General features: G+C 36.9%; 1 protein-coding gene across 2 annotated transcripts; it reads right to left on the reverse strand.

Moving 5' to 3' along the window:
- Nucleotides 1-218: 218 nt before the first annotated feature.
- mchr2a (melanin concentrating hormone receptor 2a) lies at nt 219-16,637 on the reverse strand. 2 transcript variants are annotated; one of them, XM_087284970.1, is made up of 5 exons: nt 15,584-15,840; nt 10,229-10,438; nt 7,538-7,732; nt 4,130-4,249; nt 219-1,979 (listed from the first exon to the last, which is right to left on the reverse strand). In XM_087284970.1, the coding sequence occupies exons 2-5, from the start codon at nt 10,363-10,365 to the stop codon at nt 1,667-1,669; spliced, it is 765 nt and encodes a 254-aa protein (XP_087141096.1). In that variant the 5' UTR covers nt 10,366-10,438; nt 15,584-15,840; the 3' UTR covers nt 219-1,666.
- Nucleotides 16,638-17,033: the final 396 nt, after the last annotated feature.

Here is a 17,033-nt window from a genome sequence, read left to right on the forward strand (position 1 = left end):
TCTTATTTGTTTTTTTTTTTTCTAAAATAAAAGCAGACTGAACTATTTTATGAACCATTTTCAGGACAAACTTATTAGCCCCTTTAAGCTAAATTATTTATTGATTGTCTACAGAACAAACCATCGTTATAGAATAACTTGCCTAATTACCCTATCCTGTCTAGTTAACCTAATTAACCTAGTTACGCCTTTAAATATAACTTTAAGCTGTATAGAAGTGTCTTGAAAATATCTAGTAAATTATTATTTAATGTCATCATGGCAAAAATAAAAAAAACAGTTTCTAATTTATTCTGTCTTTTTTTTTTTTGCATTGCATTGCATTGTTAAAATAGGCATTGTCTGTTGATTTGGTTCAATGTGTTTTGTGATTACAGTTTAACTCAGTCACTTCGGTCCATTTCTCAGATCAGAATTGAAATTCTCAAAACTACCTGTTAAATCTTCACATCGTGTCACTTGTGCACATCACAAAAGCAGTTTCTCATTCTTTTGAATAAGTTGCAAATGCTTTTGTACATCCATGCTAATGATTATGTGCAAATGTCTGCTGTTACCTATACATTATCAATTGCTTATGTCATGTTGATTAAAATGTTAAATAGTCTCACCCATCACAATATTCAATCCATTGTTTATGGCTTAAGTCTTTACATGCAAATGACTGAACAAATTGTCATAATATTATGTCATAATGCATTTTTTTCTATACATTTCTATTAGACTTTTTTTCTAAATCTGTCTACAGTTGGTAAATTTCTCCCACATAAATCTAGATTTTTCTAATGAAGGTTTAAAAGGAGGTTGTCCTATGTTCACATTTCTATTTTGTTTTGTTTTTTCTTTGTGCTATGCTGTGCTGTATTTTCCTTTCTGCATCACAATGACATCATTACAGTACAAACAGCAAAAAATATAAATAGCCATCGATGATACCAGAAAAGCCCTCCAGAGTGCACTGTAGTATTGACAACATTGACAACAAAGTTATTTGACTGTCTTATCGTAATTCTGACAGCACTGACTTGATTCAGATCTTTAAAAATGTAGTTTTGAGAGATGAACTAAGGATTTTGAGCAAGAGACTGGCTTTTGCAGGTGATTCATGCTGTTTTGTTAGTTGTACAGTGTTTTGAGAAATGCACTTGCTATTTTGCTAATTTTAATTCTGATCTGAAAAATGTGCCAAATTGACTGAGAAAACTGTAACAGTTAAAATGTTAATAAAAAGATGCAAAAAAAGACATTAAAATTATGATTAAAATAAATGTGAATTTGTGTAAAATATGGGCAAAAATGGGCAAACTCAGTCCCTGGATTAAGTTTAAACCAACAACTCATACCCAGCATTTTTGTGTATTCATGACATATATAAGAAGATTTTTTGAGATTGTAAATTACTAAAATTAAACAGCAGAGGGAGCTAAGACATCACAATACTTACAACACATTCACAGAATGGACCTGCTGTAAAAAAAAGACAAGACATGCATTCGTGCACATATTAAACACCCCATGCTCCTTTGTGAGATACATTCTATCAGGTAAAAAGAAAACAAACAAATTTTTACCCAAAACAGCTGCCTTTTACACGAGACCAAAAAAAGCCTCGTGGATTCATCAATCCACTTCCAGCATTATCTTGTGTTTCCAGTGTGAATTCTGTTTAAAAACTGGAGCGAGGAGCCTGGATTTCTCTTTCCACACTCGGCATGCTTGGTGTATCTCGACAAACCAGCCGGTGGCGGAAGTGTCCGCTTAGCAGGATGTAGATGAAGGGGTTGATGCTGCTGGCGGCGTAGCTCAGACACACAGACAGGTAGTAGCAGGTGTGGTATGCCAGCGAGGGCCGAGGAACACTCAGGTTAACCAGCTGCAGGATGTGGTATGGCCCAACACTCACCAGGAAAACCGCAACCAGGACCAGGACCATTTTAGTCAGGCGGACCACACGTTCCCGAGGCAGGCTGGTGTTGTACCTAAAATAAAGTCATAAATGCAGGATTTGGTCACAAATTTGGTTAAACCGGTTATATGTTATGATAAATATTTATGAATACATTAGAAAAGGATAGTCATGTGAAAAATTAAAATGATGTCATCATTTTATCACAATAAGATGATCAAAACCTGCATTATTCAATGGGAAGTCAATGGGAACCATAAATGTTTGGTCATCAACATTTTTCGAAATATTTTCTTTTTGTGTTGAGCAGCAGAAAAAAAAGTCACACAAGTGATGTTTTATAAACAAACTTCGGTAGGAGCATGCGCAGATGTTTCAACAATTCTAATACACCATTGACAATCATTCTATTATCCAATCAGCATTAGACCAAACCAAATTTGACCGACCTGCATTATCTCATGACTTTAGTATCCTCCTACCACCCTGACACCTCACCTTTTAAACATTATCTACCTGGGAGGGAGCATTCTTGGGCCGGGCTAGACACTTCACTTTAACCCCAATGTCTCTCCCTTTCCTGAATAACACGAGTGCTCAGGGCCCTCTCTCTGGACAGCACGGTAAATATGCTTTATTCTTTAAACCAGTGGTTCTCAAAGTGGGGGTCGCGGGACAATGAAGGGGGGGGGGGGGGGTCACTTGACGATTTCCAAAAATTTATTTTTTATTAGAATGACCATATTTTATCCATAACCTACCAAAGAACAACATAGTATTTAGTAACATTGTTAACATAATAATAATAATAATAATAATAAACATTAAAACCACATGCAAATAAAAAGCCACCAGTCTTTCATTTTTTTGCAAGCCCTGGGTGATTGCGTTATATTAAAGGCGATGCAGCACATTAATTTTATGGCATCAGGTTAAACTTTTTGACACCTTTACAGCACTCACATCCATTAAAAATAAACACAGGCCACAACTGAACATGGAGGATGGTCTATGAGTGATGATCACCAAAATTAAATGTTGAATAGATTTGGGCCTATTCATATGTGTGCGTCGTTGTGTTCAAGGTTTATATATTTATAACCACCTCAGAGAATATTGAGTGTCGCAAGTCACTGGCATTGTTATTTTGGGGTCGCGGGCTGAAAGGTTTGGGAACCCCTGCTTTAATCATCTGTATGTGTGAACTCATGATGTTTGGATTGATAACAGGATAGGTAGGTCATTATAGAATAAATATTTTGTCAGATAATTAACAGATATATTTTCTATAAATTAACATTTACAGCAAAATTTTAAAGAATGAAAATAAGTGTTTCACTGCAAGTTAAGCTCAATTAACAGAGTTTGAAAAAAAAGTCCACTTGTCCCTTCTTTTCTTAAAATTAGGTTACAGTGACATTTACAATGGAATTGGATGACATGTAAATATCATTGCTGACAACTTTCTCTGTATGAAATTACATAGGAGTAGTTCACACAAAAATGCAAATTTACTCAATATTTTCTCGTTCACAAGTGGTTCCAAACCTAAATAAGTTTCTTCTTCTACAGCTTTGCAGCTAACTTCAAAATATCTTCTTTTGGGTTTAACAGAAGAAAGAAACTCATAAAGGTTTGGAACCACTTGATGGAGGGAGAGTAAATGAGTAAATGATCACAGAATATTCAGTTTTGGGTATCCCTTTAACCCCTTTGTTTCGTGAAAATATACATTTATTCATTAATTTTCTTTTCGGCTTAGTCCCTTTATTAATCTGGGGTCGTCACAGCGGAATGAACTGCCAACCTATCCAGCATATGTTTTACGCAGCGGATGCCCTTCCAGCTGCAACCCAGTATTGGAAAACACCCATACACTCTTGCTCTCACACACATACACTTCGGCCAAGTTCGTTTATTCATCTCACCTATACCATGTCTTTGGACTGTGGGGGAAACCTGAGCACCCAGAGGAAACCCACACAAACACGGGGAGAACATGCAAACTCTATTCATGAAAATAAAATGCCACTAATTAAAGTATAAAACCCAAACAAGAGAATAAAATTAAATTAACTTTAATCAACAAAGTATTTATAAATATTATGATATTCTGTAATAAAAATCAGCAAAAAAAAAAAAAAAATTTAATTTACAAAATAATAATAAAATAATAAAATTCTCAAAAATTCTAAGTCACCATTCAGGTTGTAATGAATTCACCTGTGAGCCTTTTTGTTCTTGCGATACATTCTCCAGGTGTAGCAGAGGATCAGTATGTAGCAGGTCAGGATCAGAGGTAATGGCAGGAGGAAAGACGTCACAGTCTGGTAGAGCGTGTACCTAAACATTTATGAGCAAGAAGAGCATTAAAGGTTCATGAAACCCTTCACTACTTTTGTATTCATTTATTGTTTTAGATTTTAACACATCTATGGGCATTGAGCATCAATTAAGACAAAGTTAGTGTCTGTCAGCTTTACCTGTGGGAAAAAACGGATTATTTTGAGCTTTTTCTCTGCTAATTTCATCCTCTGGGTTTAAAATGGTCATTGGGGCTGGATAAAAATCATTGATTTAGCGCTCGACCACTAGTGGAGAGAAGACGAGTCGGTGTCTCATTATTATTTACCGATTGAGATTTCTTTTGCTATGAGAAGACCCTACTTCTTAATTATTCATGAAAGCACGTGATGCTTTCCAATGACAGACCTGCCAATCTGGGAGACCATGCACAGCATTTATGACCAGGGATTCAGGAGGAGAGCAGTCCACCACCTTAGCAGAACCCGGCATTCTCCCTTAAGCTTCTGTGTCGGTGTCCACCTTTTTTATTAGTGCTCTCTGTGTACATGTAAACCTGGTCTATGTACATTTTTTTTAGATTAATAGATTGCATACACATTTAAGGTCTTCATATTAACATGATTGTGTTCACAGTGTTATTACAAATTGTCATTATATGATTTTGTATATTTTAAGTTTTTACAGACAGTGCCGGCCCATAGGATTGAGGGGCCCTAGGCGAGATATATATAAAAAAAAAAACAGTTAGAAAGTACAAAAATATACAAATTTAATATTTAAGTGTATACATTTTTATTAACATATTTAACCTATAATACACATGTAAAAATATTTACTCGGATTTAAACAAATAAGTTTGCAAAGTGTTGTAAAGTATTGCAAATGAAAGTGCAAGAGTGTTGTAAAAATAAACTGTAGAACAAACTAAATGAAATAAAATACAAATACATTTAAAAAATAAACGAAGAAGGGCACAGATTCAATACTTGAGATGTTTTATTACTTATGACTTTAAGACAAAATAGAATGTGGTGTTGCTTGGTATGTTTCTAATATTTTCTGCTTTTATCCATACATATTCATCATTTTCAGCTGTTTGTCATGCATGAATTACACAAAGCTATTCTTTTAATGAAATGTGGAGGTTTTTTTTTTCACACCGTCGTTGTGAATTATGTCACATTTAATGGGTTTGTGCATTGTGCAATGCACATTGTTCATGATTGAAACATATGCGCTCGTCCTCACACTTACATTCACAGTAAATGTACAAGAGTATTGTTCAAGTGGCCCTCCAAGTAATGTGGGGCCCAGGGCAACCACCTATATTGCCTGTTGGACAGGCCAGCACTGGTAACGGATAATAAAATATGTGCTCATTCATTCATATTTTTTTTGGCTTAGTGCCTTTTTTTATCTGGGGTGGCCACAGCGGAATGAACCGCCAACTTATCCAGCATATGTTTTACGCAGTGGACGTCCTTTCAGCTGCAACCCAGCAACATCCATACACTCTCATTCACACACATACACTACGGATAATTCAGCTTACCCAGTAGCGCATATGGACTGTGGGGGAAACCAAAGCACCAGGAGGAAATCCACACAAACACGGGGAAAACATGCAAACTCCACACAGAAATGCCAACTGACCCAGCCAAAGCTCAAACCAGCAACCTTCTTAATGTGAGCCAATTGTGCTACCGGCTGCGCCACCGCTGCATAAAATATATATAATAGGGCATTAAATTACATTTAAAAGGATATAATGTTTGTTTCATTGAAGTTTAACTTTGACTAACCCGCCGGTTGTACACTACCCACTTCCATGGGAGTTGCATTAGGGCTGCGGCTGCAGCTAGAGTAGCTATTGAAATCAGGGGAATGAGGTTTTATCTTTCATCCATCTTTTTACAATATGGGATATTTTTTATATCTGCACAGCACTTCACTAGCTGGCCTCTGTTACACTCACGCCCTAAACCTGCTTCCCATCCAGGTAATGGCATCAATGTAACCTACCAGTCCTACATTTCCTACTTGCTATGAGCTGGGATCGAACCGACTATTCTTTGCATGGGAGTCGGTTGCTCTAACAAGGACCTATCTAAACTCCAATACACCAGCTAAATCCTGTCTGATTTGTAGTCTGAATTGGTGAGTCAAGTGACAGTTGCTCGCCCTCTTTTTCCAACAAAATCTCACGGCAATTCAGTTTTTGTTTCAGTCTCTAATTTGTATGAAATTGTATGATCTCATTCGTACAATTTAGTATGCTCATCCTCCAATGATGTTTGGGTTTAGGGGCAGGGTTGGGTGCCAGACCTTCTTTTTAAAATCATACATTTTCATAAGACTGAACTCAACTTTGTATAAATTAGACACTAAATCGATAAAACGTAAAATCGTTACATTTCCTCATGAGATAAGGCTGCTTTTCCACAGCTTTGCCAGCTATGCACACCCCTTTCCACTTCTGTGGCAGCAGTACATGCCCAACATGCATTTTTTTAAAAACAATTCTGAAGTAGACGTGAACTGAAAGTGGTGGGTTACAAAACCCTTCCAACCCTCTATAATTCATCTCAACAGCAGGTTTCACTCCACCTGCTTTAATTACAAAAGAAGCATGGACTCCTCTGAACCTCAAACTGTAAATCCAATTTTCTGGAGAAGAAGAAATTTTACTGACAGAAAAGTTTTTATTGTGTTGCTTTAAATGTCTGCAACATGTGTCCCTATGCCAAATGATGGCTATCAAAGCAGATAGCAAAGATAACTTCTTTGAAAAAAAAAATAATAATACAACAAAAAGTACTGCTCTGGAAAAAGAATCAATAAAAATTTGCAGGCTTTCATTTCTCAAAAAAAAAAAAAAAATGCACAAAATGGGCCATTCACAAAAACAGGTATTTGTTTGCGCATTTCTGTTCTTTCATGTTCAGTAAAAGGTTATGATAACAACTGAGTGATTCAGCAGAGTTGTCAAAGCAGAACTAAGAATGAATAAGCATTATCAGAACTGTGCTGTACAAGGAGAAAGCGTGTGCATTTGGTGCCCAAAATTCCCATTTCTTTTCCCATTTCTTAACTCTGTTAAACATCATTTGGGAAATATTTGAAAAAGAAAAAAAAATAGTCACATGACGGCTAATAATTTTTAATTCAACTGTACATTAAAAGTAAAAAAAGAGACTTTTGTTTGACAATCACTGAATTATTTAAATAAAGTATACCGTACATAGAATATCTACTTCTTAACTTCATTAAATGCACTGTATCTTTAATTTCTGATTTTGCCACAAGAAAAGCAGAAGCTTTTACCAGAGCACTTGTTTGGGAGAGACCAGGTTAAGTGAGCAGCTCTCCAGACCGTCCCTGAAGCGGATGACTTTGGCATGAACCCAGGCCGGCAGAACCATGATGAAAGAAGCTGCCCACACAAACAGGTTAATGCGGATGGTCCTGGATCTGGTCCTGAGACTCAACAAGCGAAATGGATGAACAAGAGCCAGGTATCTGCAGAACATCAATCAATGAGTAATACAGACCTTACAAACAGCAGCATTAAGCATTAAATGACATCTAAAGAGAAAATGCGAAATAGCTCCCATCTTTTCTTGAAAAAACAAAACCTTTTAACATTTACTAAAGCACAAACAATGTTGTTGATAAAAGAAAAATACAGCTGGAAATGAGCTTTTTAAATCGTGTTGTGCTGAGATGTGCTTTGGCATTTATGAATTTAGATGATCTTCTTGAAGGTAACAGCGACCCTCTTTAAAACAGAAGGAAACAGAAACAGATTTTTTTTTCTTCAGAATCCTACTTTTTAAATCTGAGAGGGTTTGTGAGAGAAACAAATGTGAAACAACAGGACATATAGCACTCCTTACTAGCTAAGGAAGCATAAAATAGGTCAGTACAAAAGCAATTTGTGACTTTAAATTGCTTTTGTGTTGCAAAAGACGCCAGTAATATAAAATTTTAGCATCCCATTTCTAAAAAATAAAAAGAAAGAAATCAAAATAATACGGATGATGCATCACTCCCTATTCATTCCCGTATTATATATTTTTGTAAATAAGTATTATAATTATTATTAGTAGTAGTAGTAGAAGTGGGGGCAGCACGGCAGCTCAGTGGTTAGCACTGTTGTCTCACAGCAAGATTGTTGCTGGTTCAAACCCTGGCATTTCTGTGTAGAGTTTGCATGTTCTGGGTTTCCTCAGGGTGTTCCAGTTTCCCCCACAGTCCAAAGACAAGCACTACAGGTGAATTGAATAAACTAAATTAGCCGTATTGTATGTGTGTGAATGAGTAAGTGTGGTTTCCTAGAAATGAGTTGCGTCTGGAAGGACATAGGTTGTTTTTCTATTTGATGCTGCTAAGACAGGAATACACATTTGTTTCAGATTATGATTCATTGTTTTTAGTTTGTTTTTAATTCCCTGTTGTTATTTCTGAATTCTGATATTTCACTTTTTGAGTTGCACTGCACTGTGGTTTAACTATTGTTTTTAATTGTGCTAATGATTTTGCTGGACTGATGTACAGTATAATTGTGATAAGGGTGGCCTCTAATGGTGAGAATACAGTGTAGCAACAATTACTCTAGTAGCAAAAAATTCTAGCCCAGATTTGGCATAAAGCTGGCACAGCAGGCATTCATCCGGCACTGGCATACAGCATGTGGGCCAAACATGGCCCGGGTTTGGCAGAGGTGGCACCGTCTTTAAGGCGGCACACAAGATTTGGGCCAGATGAAAAATGTAGTATTTGGCCCAGAAAAAACAAAAAATTGATAAGTGGGCCATGTAAGTTTGGCCAGTCTTGACCCACATTTAAAATACACTGAAATCATTTTTGAATAAAGAAAAAAAATTCTACCTATCAGGTCACTTTGAGAAAAAGTGTGCCCAGAGTGTGCCTAAAGCGCATCACTCCATGGGTTTATCAATTTCATTGCAATCGTGACACACCAACCTATCTGACCCAGTTCAGGCCCAGTTATGAGTTATTAACTTGGCTGAGACTTGGCCCAGATATGGTCTGTGTTTGGCCCTTGTCTGGAAGCCAGATTTGGTCCAGTCATGTACCGTAATTCACTGCGGCATGTGGGCCAAGCAAAACCTGATTGTGTGGGCCAGAGCTGGGCCAGAGAAATTTTGCTATGTGGGTAATAATTAGACAATATCTGATACACTGATGGTTTTAGGTTTGTGCAACACACAATCAACACCAACAAATAAAAATGAATGCCCGTCCCAAATAAAAATTAAATAATAGCTCATTTCCAGAGAATTGCTCAAAATAAAAATCTTTAGCAAACTTATGCCTTTATAGCACAAGCTAACAATTCAGTTATAAAAATACACTCATCGGCTTTATTGAAGCACAATGATTTATAATTTATTCTTAATCTTAATACTGTGATTAACTGCATACACAAAGCTTTGAATGAAGAAAAATAAAGGAGAGAAATGAAAAGACAAGAAAAAAAAAGCAATGGGCAGATTTTTAAAAGCTAATATTCTATGTGCTTCAACATCAATATCCTAACCCATAATGCTGTTTTATGTTCAACCATGAATATCATAAAAGGCGAATGAAACTGACAAACCATTATTATCAATCAATAGTATTTTCTGTTACATTTTTCCTGTCAGACATTCAAACACTGAATCAAACGAGTCGCAATCAAGTTTCACACGATTACATGAGACAGCACAAGGCCTGTAAATGCTCTTGATTGAGTATAAAATCCTTATATTGACAGGGAAAATAATGTGAAAGCATACAAATCAGTTTTGATTGGATTTAAAATGAGAATTTTAACGCATTATATTTGCTGAAGAAATACATCTAATGTTTATTTTATTATAGTACGTTATCTGGGAATCTCATTCTACATGAAATGATGATTTGAATCACATTATTTGACAGTAATTACATTTACAATGCTTTAATAGTGAGGGGAAAAAAGTAAAATAAATTGACTGTTGACGTATTTACCTGTCCAGACTCATGGCAGTCATGACTGCAGCACAGGCCACCTGGTTGCAGTTGTCCAGTGAGGTGATGATGGTGCAGAGGCTGCTGCCGAACACCCAGTGCCCTCCACGCGCCCACTGGTGAATCAAGAAAGGCATGACGATCACATGCACCAGATCGGCCACAGCCAGGTTCCCGACATACACGTCTGGCACTGTCTTTTTGGCAGACCTGCAAAAAAGAATTTGTGGTGATGTCTGAGCCCTTGGTGAGACAAAACAACAAGGTATTTTGAGAAGAAGAACTAAAAAGTGCATGCAGCAATAAACATGGACAGCAGCCTGAGGTCAGGTCATAGCTGTTTTCTCAGAGAAGCAGTGAAATCACAGTGAAATCACTAAATTGGCTCTCTAGCGCTAATTAAAGGGGCTTTTTGAAGGTTTGAGAAAACCTTGTTATTATTGACAATAATGGCCATTTAATAACCTGCAGGAACAATCTTCTTGTGCTAACACTAGTGCACACATTACATTAACACTTTTATTAAGACTTGTATGGCTGTATATAATTTAAATGATGTGTCTTACTGAAAAGTACACCGTTTTTGACATCAATTTGTTGCATTCTGTGTTTACTGGTGCTGTCAGTAGCTATTTTTACACAACTCCCTTAATCAGGCCGACACAATCAGTTTTTGCTTGGCCCCCATGGCGCAGTGAATTACGGTATATGACTGGAGCAAGTCTGGCTTCCATACAAGGGCCAAACATGGACCATATCTGGGCCAAGTCTCAGCCAAGTTAACAACCCAGAACTGGGATGTCTTGTGTGCCGCCTTAAAGACGGTGCCACTTCTCCCACTTCTGGGCAATGTTTGGTCCACATGCTGTATGCCAGTGCCGTGTGAATGCCAGCTGTGCCAGCTTTATGCCAATTCTGGGCCAGAATTCTTTGCTGCCTGGGTCTGAAATTAAAAGGCTGCTGCTTTTTGTTATTTTGTAATTTTTAGTCAAAGGGCGATACTATGGTTGTTGTATGTCTTCAATGGTTTACTATAGTGAGGCGAAAACAATCAGAGATGCCTGTCGATAAATAAAAATTTTTGATTCTCGCCCCTTTAGCACTAATGATTTTGAGGGGTTTTGTAAATTAATTTAAAAAAAATAGGTGGTGATAAAAGAGCATACTTAAAAAAATTCTATTCACTAAAAACATTTATTGGATTTACTAAACTTTTTTAAGGTAACTGCTTGCAAACATTTTATATGCACTAAATAAATTTAACGTTGTTTAAATTCAGCCCATGTAAATCTTTTGCAACCAGTTACCTTAAAAATATTGTGTAATTCCAATGAATCAGTTGTTTTGAATAAGTGTTCCATTAATTTTTCCACACAAAGACTCAAGGAACATTGAGTGAGTCCATGATGAGAAACAGCAAAGACAAGGATGCCATCTTGGATTGAAGCAAACATGAAGCCACAGAAGGAAAGAGCTGTTGAGAGACCTGATGATTCATCCGCTTCACTGCAGTGAGTAAATGCATGGTTTGTAAGTTATACAGAACTTTTCATTCATTCATTCATTTTCTTGTCGGCTTAGTCCCTTTATTAATCCGGCGTTGCCACAGCGGAATGAACCACCAACTTATCCAGCGAGTTTTTACGCAGCGGATGCCCTTCCGGCCGCAACCCATCTCTGGGAAACATCCACATACACATTCATATATGTGCAACTTTATATGTGCAAAAATCCATGTTAAACCTCAATCATACAAAACATAATATCCAAACATAATAAAACAAAAATGTGGCCAGTGAAAATGCTTCCTTGGTAACCCAATTAATAAACACTTTTCTGTTGTTTCTAGTGTGCTGAACAAATTGTATTTCATACGAGCCTGGTACATTGCAGCATAATTAAACATCTTAATGACATAGAATTCTGGGTTTGACAGCTGTGTAGATCCATATTGATAGAGTAATTGTATGTTATGTCACTACTCCATACACGTAACTCCATAGCTTGTTATAAGAGGAAGTGCACTTCTTCTTCCCGCCCTTGTTATTTAACCAAGTAAATGGTAGATAAAAAGGAGTCCCAAAAGCAGAAATGTCTGATCATAAGAAAAGAGAATCATTTAGCTTGATTGTGGAAAAGTGGCTAATGTGATTCATCAACACAACAAAGATGATGTCAAGCCCTGCTTTGAGGTAAATAGAAATAATGTCTTTTCAATGATATATGTATTATGAACCTCAGGAAGTTTTTCTCTGTCTTCCTATTCCACTGTTAAGAGCAATGTTTAAATATGTGTCTTCTCAAAAACAAAACAAACACACGACAAATGATCTGATCTTAGCAACATGGATACATGCACAAAATGAAATTCATCAGCATCATATGTAGTTCTTTGAGATACTATAGTTTGAGTTTGGTCCATTGAGTTTACAGTAAAAATGGCTCTTTCTGTGTTAATTCTATTTAACATTATCAGCATTCAATTCATGTGATATAAAAATGAAGAAAGCCTTTTGGGTTGTCATGTAAATGTCACATTTTTCCACTAGAAACACATCAAGTCCCTAATCTATGGGAAGAGCAATAAAGTGCAAACACTGTTCCCTCTATGCCAAATTCATAAATAAATGAGTATATCACACTGGTGGCAGTGCAATATGGCTGCTACGAGTGTGATATTGCGTTTATACAACAGTTTAATGGCATAATCGTGTATATAAAAAAGAAAATCAAACAAGGAAAGTCTAACTACTTTCTTCTGCCATTCATTCACATCTGAAGCTGACGTCAGAACAGCAAAAACCGTAGCTACTTTAAACATGTCACTTTAGAGCGAGCAATGATTCTATAATATCTAAAGTGCTGACAAAACAGGTGATATTGCTAACATTTTATTTAAGATTATAAGGCTGAACAGCATGAAGTGCCATCAGTCTACAGCGATTCCCCAGTATATCTCTGTTGCAATTGAAAGATCACAATAATTAACCCCGAAAAAGTCAAAGCAGTGCAAAAACTACCAGATTACTATTGTGTTTGTGATACGGAGAAACACTAAATACATGCAGGCATTTATTCTTTTTTTTCTGTTTACTGAACTTGTCTGTACTAATGAAAACAGGGGTCCGTTCTTCGTACATGGATTACTCAGTTAGCTGGATTTGGATGTTGGCAATTTGACACAATCCAGAATCATTTTGTTCTTCAAAGTTGATCCGAGAGTTGTTGTCATAGCAACAGTTCTGGTAGATCAAACCTGCTGGGCAGCAGGCTCAATTCATATAAACAGGATTAGATCAGCTCAGTTCATGCAAAGAAAATATTGAAAGTATGTACTAAATGCTGATATTTTCTTACAGTAGTAGTTATATACACTTGGGAAAATAGTAACTATTTTTAACTATATATATAAAGCCTAGTTATTAACAAAATAAATAAAGTTATACATATTAATAAAACTTATGCAATCTGCACCCTCGAAATGAAAGTACAAAGACTGCCCCCTGGTGGTGCAAAGAGAAAACTTATTGGTATGAACTTTTTAGATCACTTTAGAACAATTTGTGTATAATAGAAATGCACAAAATGTGACTTTTTAAAAAAAGCAATAATACATTTATGCAGTCATAAACATGTTTTGACAGTTAATATGCCAGTGATTTGATGCTTCACAAAAGTTGCAGACACCTTTACCAATATCAAAATGCTTTTGTAAACATTGATTAAAAAAAATGGCTACTATAATAAAGAAAAACTTTTCTAAACGTAGAACTAAATACACTGATATGTATTGAAATACATGATGAATAGTCTTGACACATGGAAGTGTAAAGCCTGCAGCTCACAACAAATGTGGAAGGTCATTTAACACGGTTTACTGCTAGTTTGATGTAATTTTGCTCACATTACGCTGCCGTCAGCCAATCGTTGCATTGCTGATCATGATCAACACACGCAGCGATCTCAGATCAGTTCATTCAGACATTCTAATCTGATTCGCGAATTTGTTTGAAGAACCAAATAAGCGAGAGATCAGTTATCGAGATGAAAAGATCCAGGATCTGCCAAATCATCTTAGACCATTTAAGCGAGGTACGAAGAACGTACCCCAGGAGACTCATTAGAAAAAAACAGATGGCCAACCCAAAATTAACTCTGGGTTATACACGAGTGGCCAACACAAAATACACATTCCTGATATGAGAGTTCCATCTCAGTTTATATTTTTACAGTTCTGTGACGGTTGGGTTTAGGGTGGGGTAGGAGTAAAAAAAATTTACAATTTATTGGGTAATTTAATAGCTTATATAAATAATACTCAGTACAACTACTGTTTTTACAGTACTGTAACAGTTGGGCTTAGGGTTGAGGTAGTGTCAGGGTTCTGCCACTTTGGTCTTGTAAATTCTTGTTTTGGTGGCAGAGCTCTGACACTACTCCATGTCTGGTCCTGTTTCTGTCTCTGTGTGCGCGTGCGCGCCGTCGTGGGTGTACGCAGAGTGTGCGCGCTGCCACTTGATGTGGCCACGCACGCTCTGCGTCCCTCAGACGCGCGCGCTCTTGTACTAGTGTTTGTGTTTTGTTCTGTCAGCAGCGCGCTGCTTTATTCTCGGCGCCTCTGTCTAGTTGGTTTCAGTTTTGGTTGGCGCTGAGATGAAGCATGCGCGTTGCTTATGTGTGAGCGCACGGTAAGGTGTTTATCTATCGTGTGCTCGTGTCTTGCGTCTCTTGTCAAAGCACGTGGCTTGGTGTTTATATTGTGATCACTTGCTTTTGTCGTGTGCTTCAGTGTTGTGTTATGTGAGCGCATGGCTTGTATTGTCTCTCTGTGTCTTGCGCTCTCCCGTCTATTGTCTAGTCCCACCCTTCTTGTTAACCCATCATTAGTTAATTGTGTTCACCTGTGTCAATTTACTTTTTTGCTTTATAATCCCCCTCATGTTTTCAGTCCTTTGCCAGTTCGTCGTCGATTGTTTCCTGTCTTGTGTCCAGCCCTGTCTTGTCCTGCCAGTCTAGTCAAGTTTGTTTGTTCGTTTATTTGTTTTATTAGAGTTTTCCCCCTCGGGGTTGTTTGTTTTGCCTTTTTGTTTTTATTTTATTCTTAATAAACACCCATTATTTGCTGCACTTGAGTCCTCGCTCCTTTTTCCCACCGCGACCGTGACAGGTAGGGGTAGGCATTAATAAAATACAATAAATGGAAAATTTCATGAATAATGTAAATAAATCTTGTTAACTACCGGCCGCATCCATATCCAATCTAGCAACAACCATTTCACACTCAACACACAACAATAGTAATTACTATGGTATAAAAGCAGCACTACAACATATAAAAGAGAGAGATCGACTTACCAGTTTTATAATGATTTGATCAGCTGTAGTTCAACATTACACTGAATGTCTCTGTCGCCATCTTGTGGATGGCGCTGTATTTCCCAAATTATAAATATTTAAAATGGGTATTATCCATATAAATAAACTGTATAGTTGCAATCTAAACAACTATTCTCACCTAATATGCCTTAAAAGTACATTGTTTTCCAACAGCTGCAATATTTGTCATACTGTAGTGAGTTTATTGATCTGCTGTCACTCTATGTGGGCGGAGTGATACAGAAGGGTTAAGAGGCTATAGGAGTTCTGAAATCAGCCAATCAGATTGGAGAATCAGACCGAATTGTTGTATAAATCAACACAATCTCATAGCAAAATTGCAATCATTCATTTCCAGTGCCATGGCGTACAGATCACAACTTCCAGAACAAATAAAATCATTCAGATAATTTCATCATATAATGGCATTGAGATCAATAAAAGTAATTTACACAGTAAATGAAATTGTTCGCAAATAAAATGAATTTTGCTTGAAAAGTAAATCATTAATTAATGCACAGTGGCAAAATCACATTTTTGTTTTCATTCATTCAGATTTATTTATTAACAACCTTTTCACAGTTTTCATAGAAAGATAAAGCATCATTAAAAGCCTTAATAGACATGTTATCGATTAAATTAATTGATTTTCAACTATACAAACAAACATAAAAAGACGTGAGGCTTAAATTTCCTCATGGACACGTAAACCCACCTTAGAATAGTCACCAAAACCAGAACATTTCCAACAAGCCCGGTGGAGCACAGAAATCCAATAAACGCGGGAAGGATTTTAGTTTCGGTGACATGAACAATATTATAATACTCGTCAGCTGGATGTCCTGCTGTAGTCTCATTAGCGCGCGTGCCGTTCTCAAATTTCAGCGTAAAGTTCCAAACAACAGGTTCCAACAACTCCACCATGGCGTTCATCACTTGCGCTTCATTCTGCTCGCCGAAAATGCGCTGAAATGGGGTATCTCCACGCGTACTTGTATATCCATGTCGTGGGTTTCAGCGTCTTCATCACACTAGATAATGCGCACTGGGGTCTCCAGTCTAACCAGAGCGCGCGCAGCAGCACCTTCTGAAGAGCCCGTGACGCATAGCAGATCCATGTAACTGACAGGTACCTGTACAAGGCACTTGACGAGATTTTATAATACATGCGGTCTCTCTTTTATTTTAAACTTCAATTATTTGCATTTAAGAGTGAATATAGGACAAAATGGCTACTCTTGTATAGTCTATATCCATATTGTGTCCTCTTTATTGTATACTGTAATCACCACAAAACGTTTCTTAAATTTTACCCCAGCTTTTACAAGGATAGTAGGCTGGACTTGCGTTCATTATTCAAGCACACATTTGATTTAATATTTAACCCAAAATTAATCTTTTATATGTCATGGTCAAAAATTGTTGAATT

The sequence above is a fragment of the Danio rerio genome, chromosome 16 (genome assembly GCF_052040795.2).
Source record: "Danio rerio strain M-AB ecotype USA chromosome 16, GRCz13ab, whole genome shotgun sequence".
In the NCBI taxonomy this organism is placed as follows: domain Eukaryota; kingdom Metazoa; phylum Chordata; class Actinopteri; order Cypriniformes; family Danionidae; genus Danio; species Danio rerio.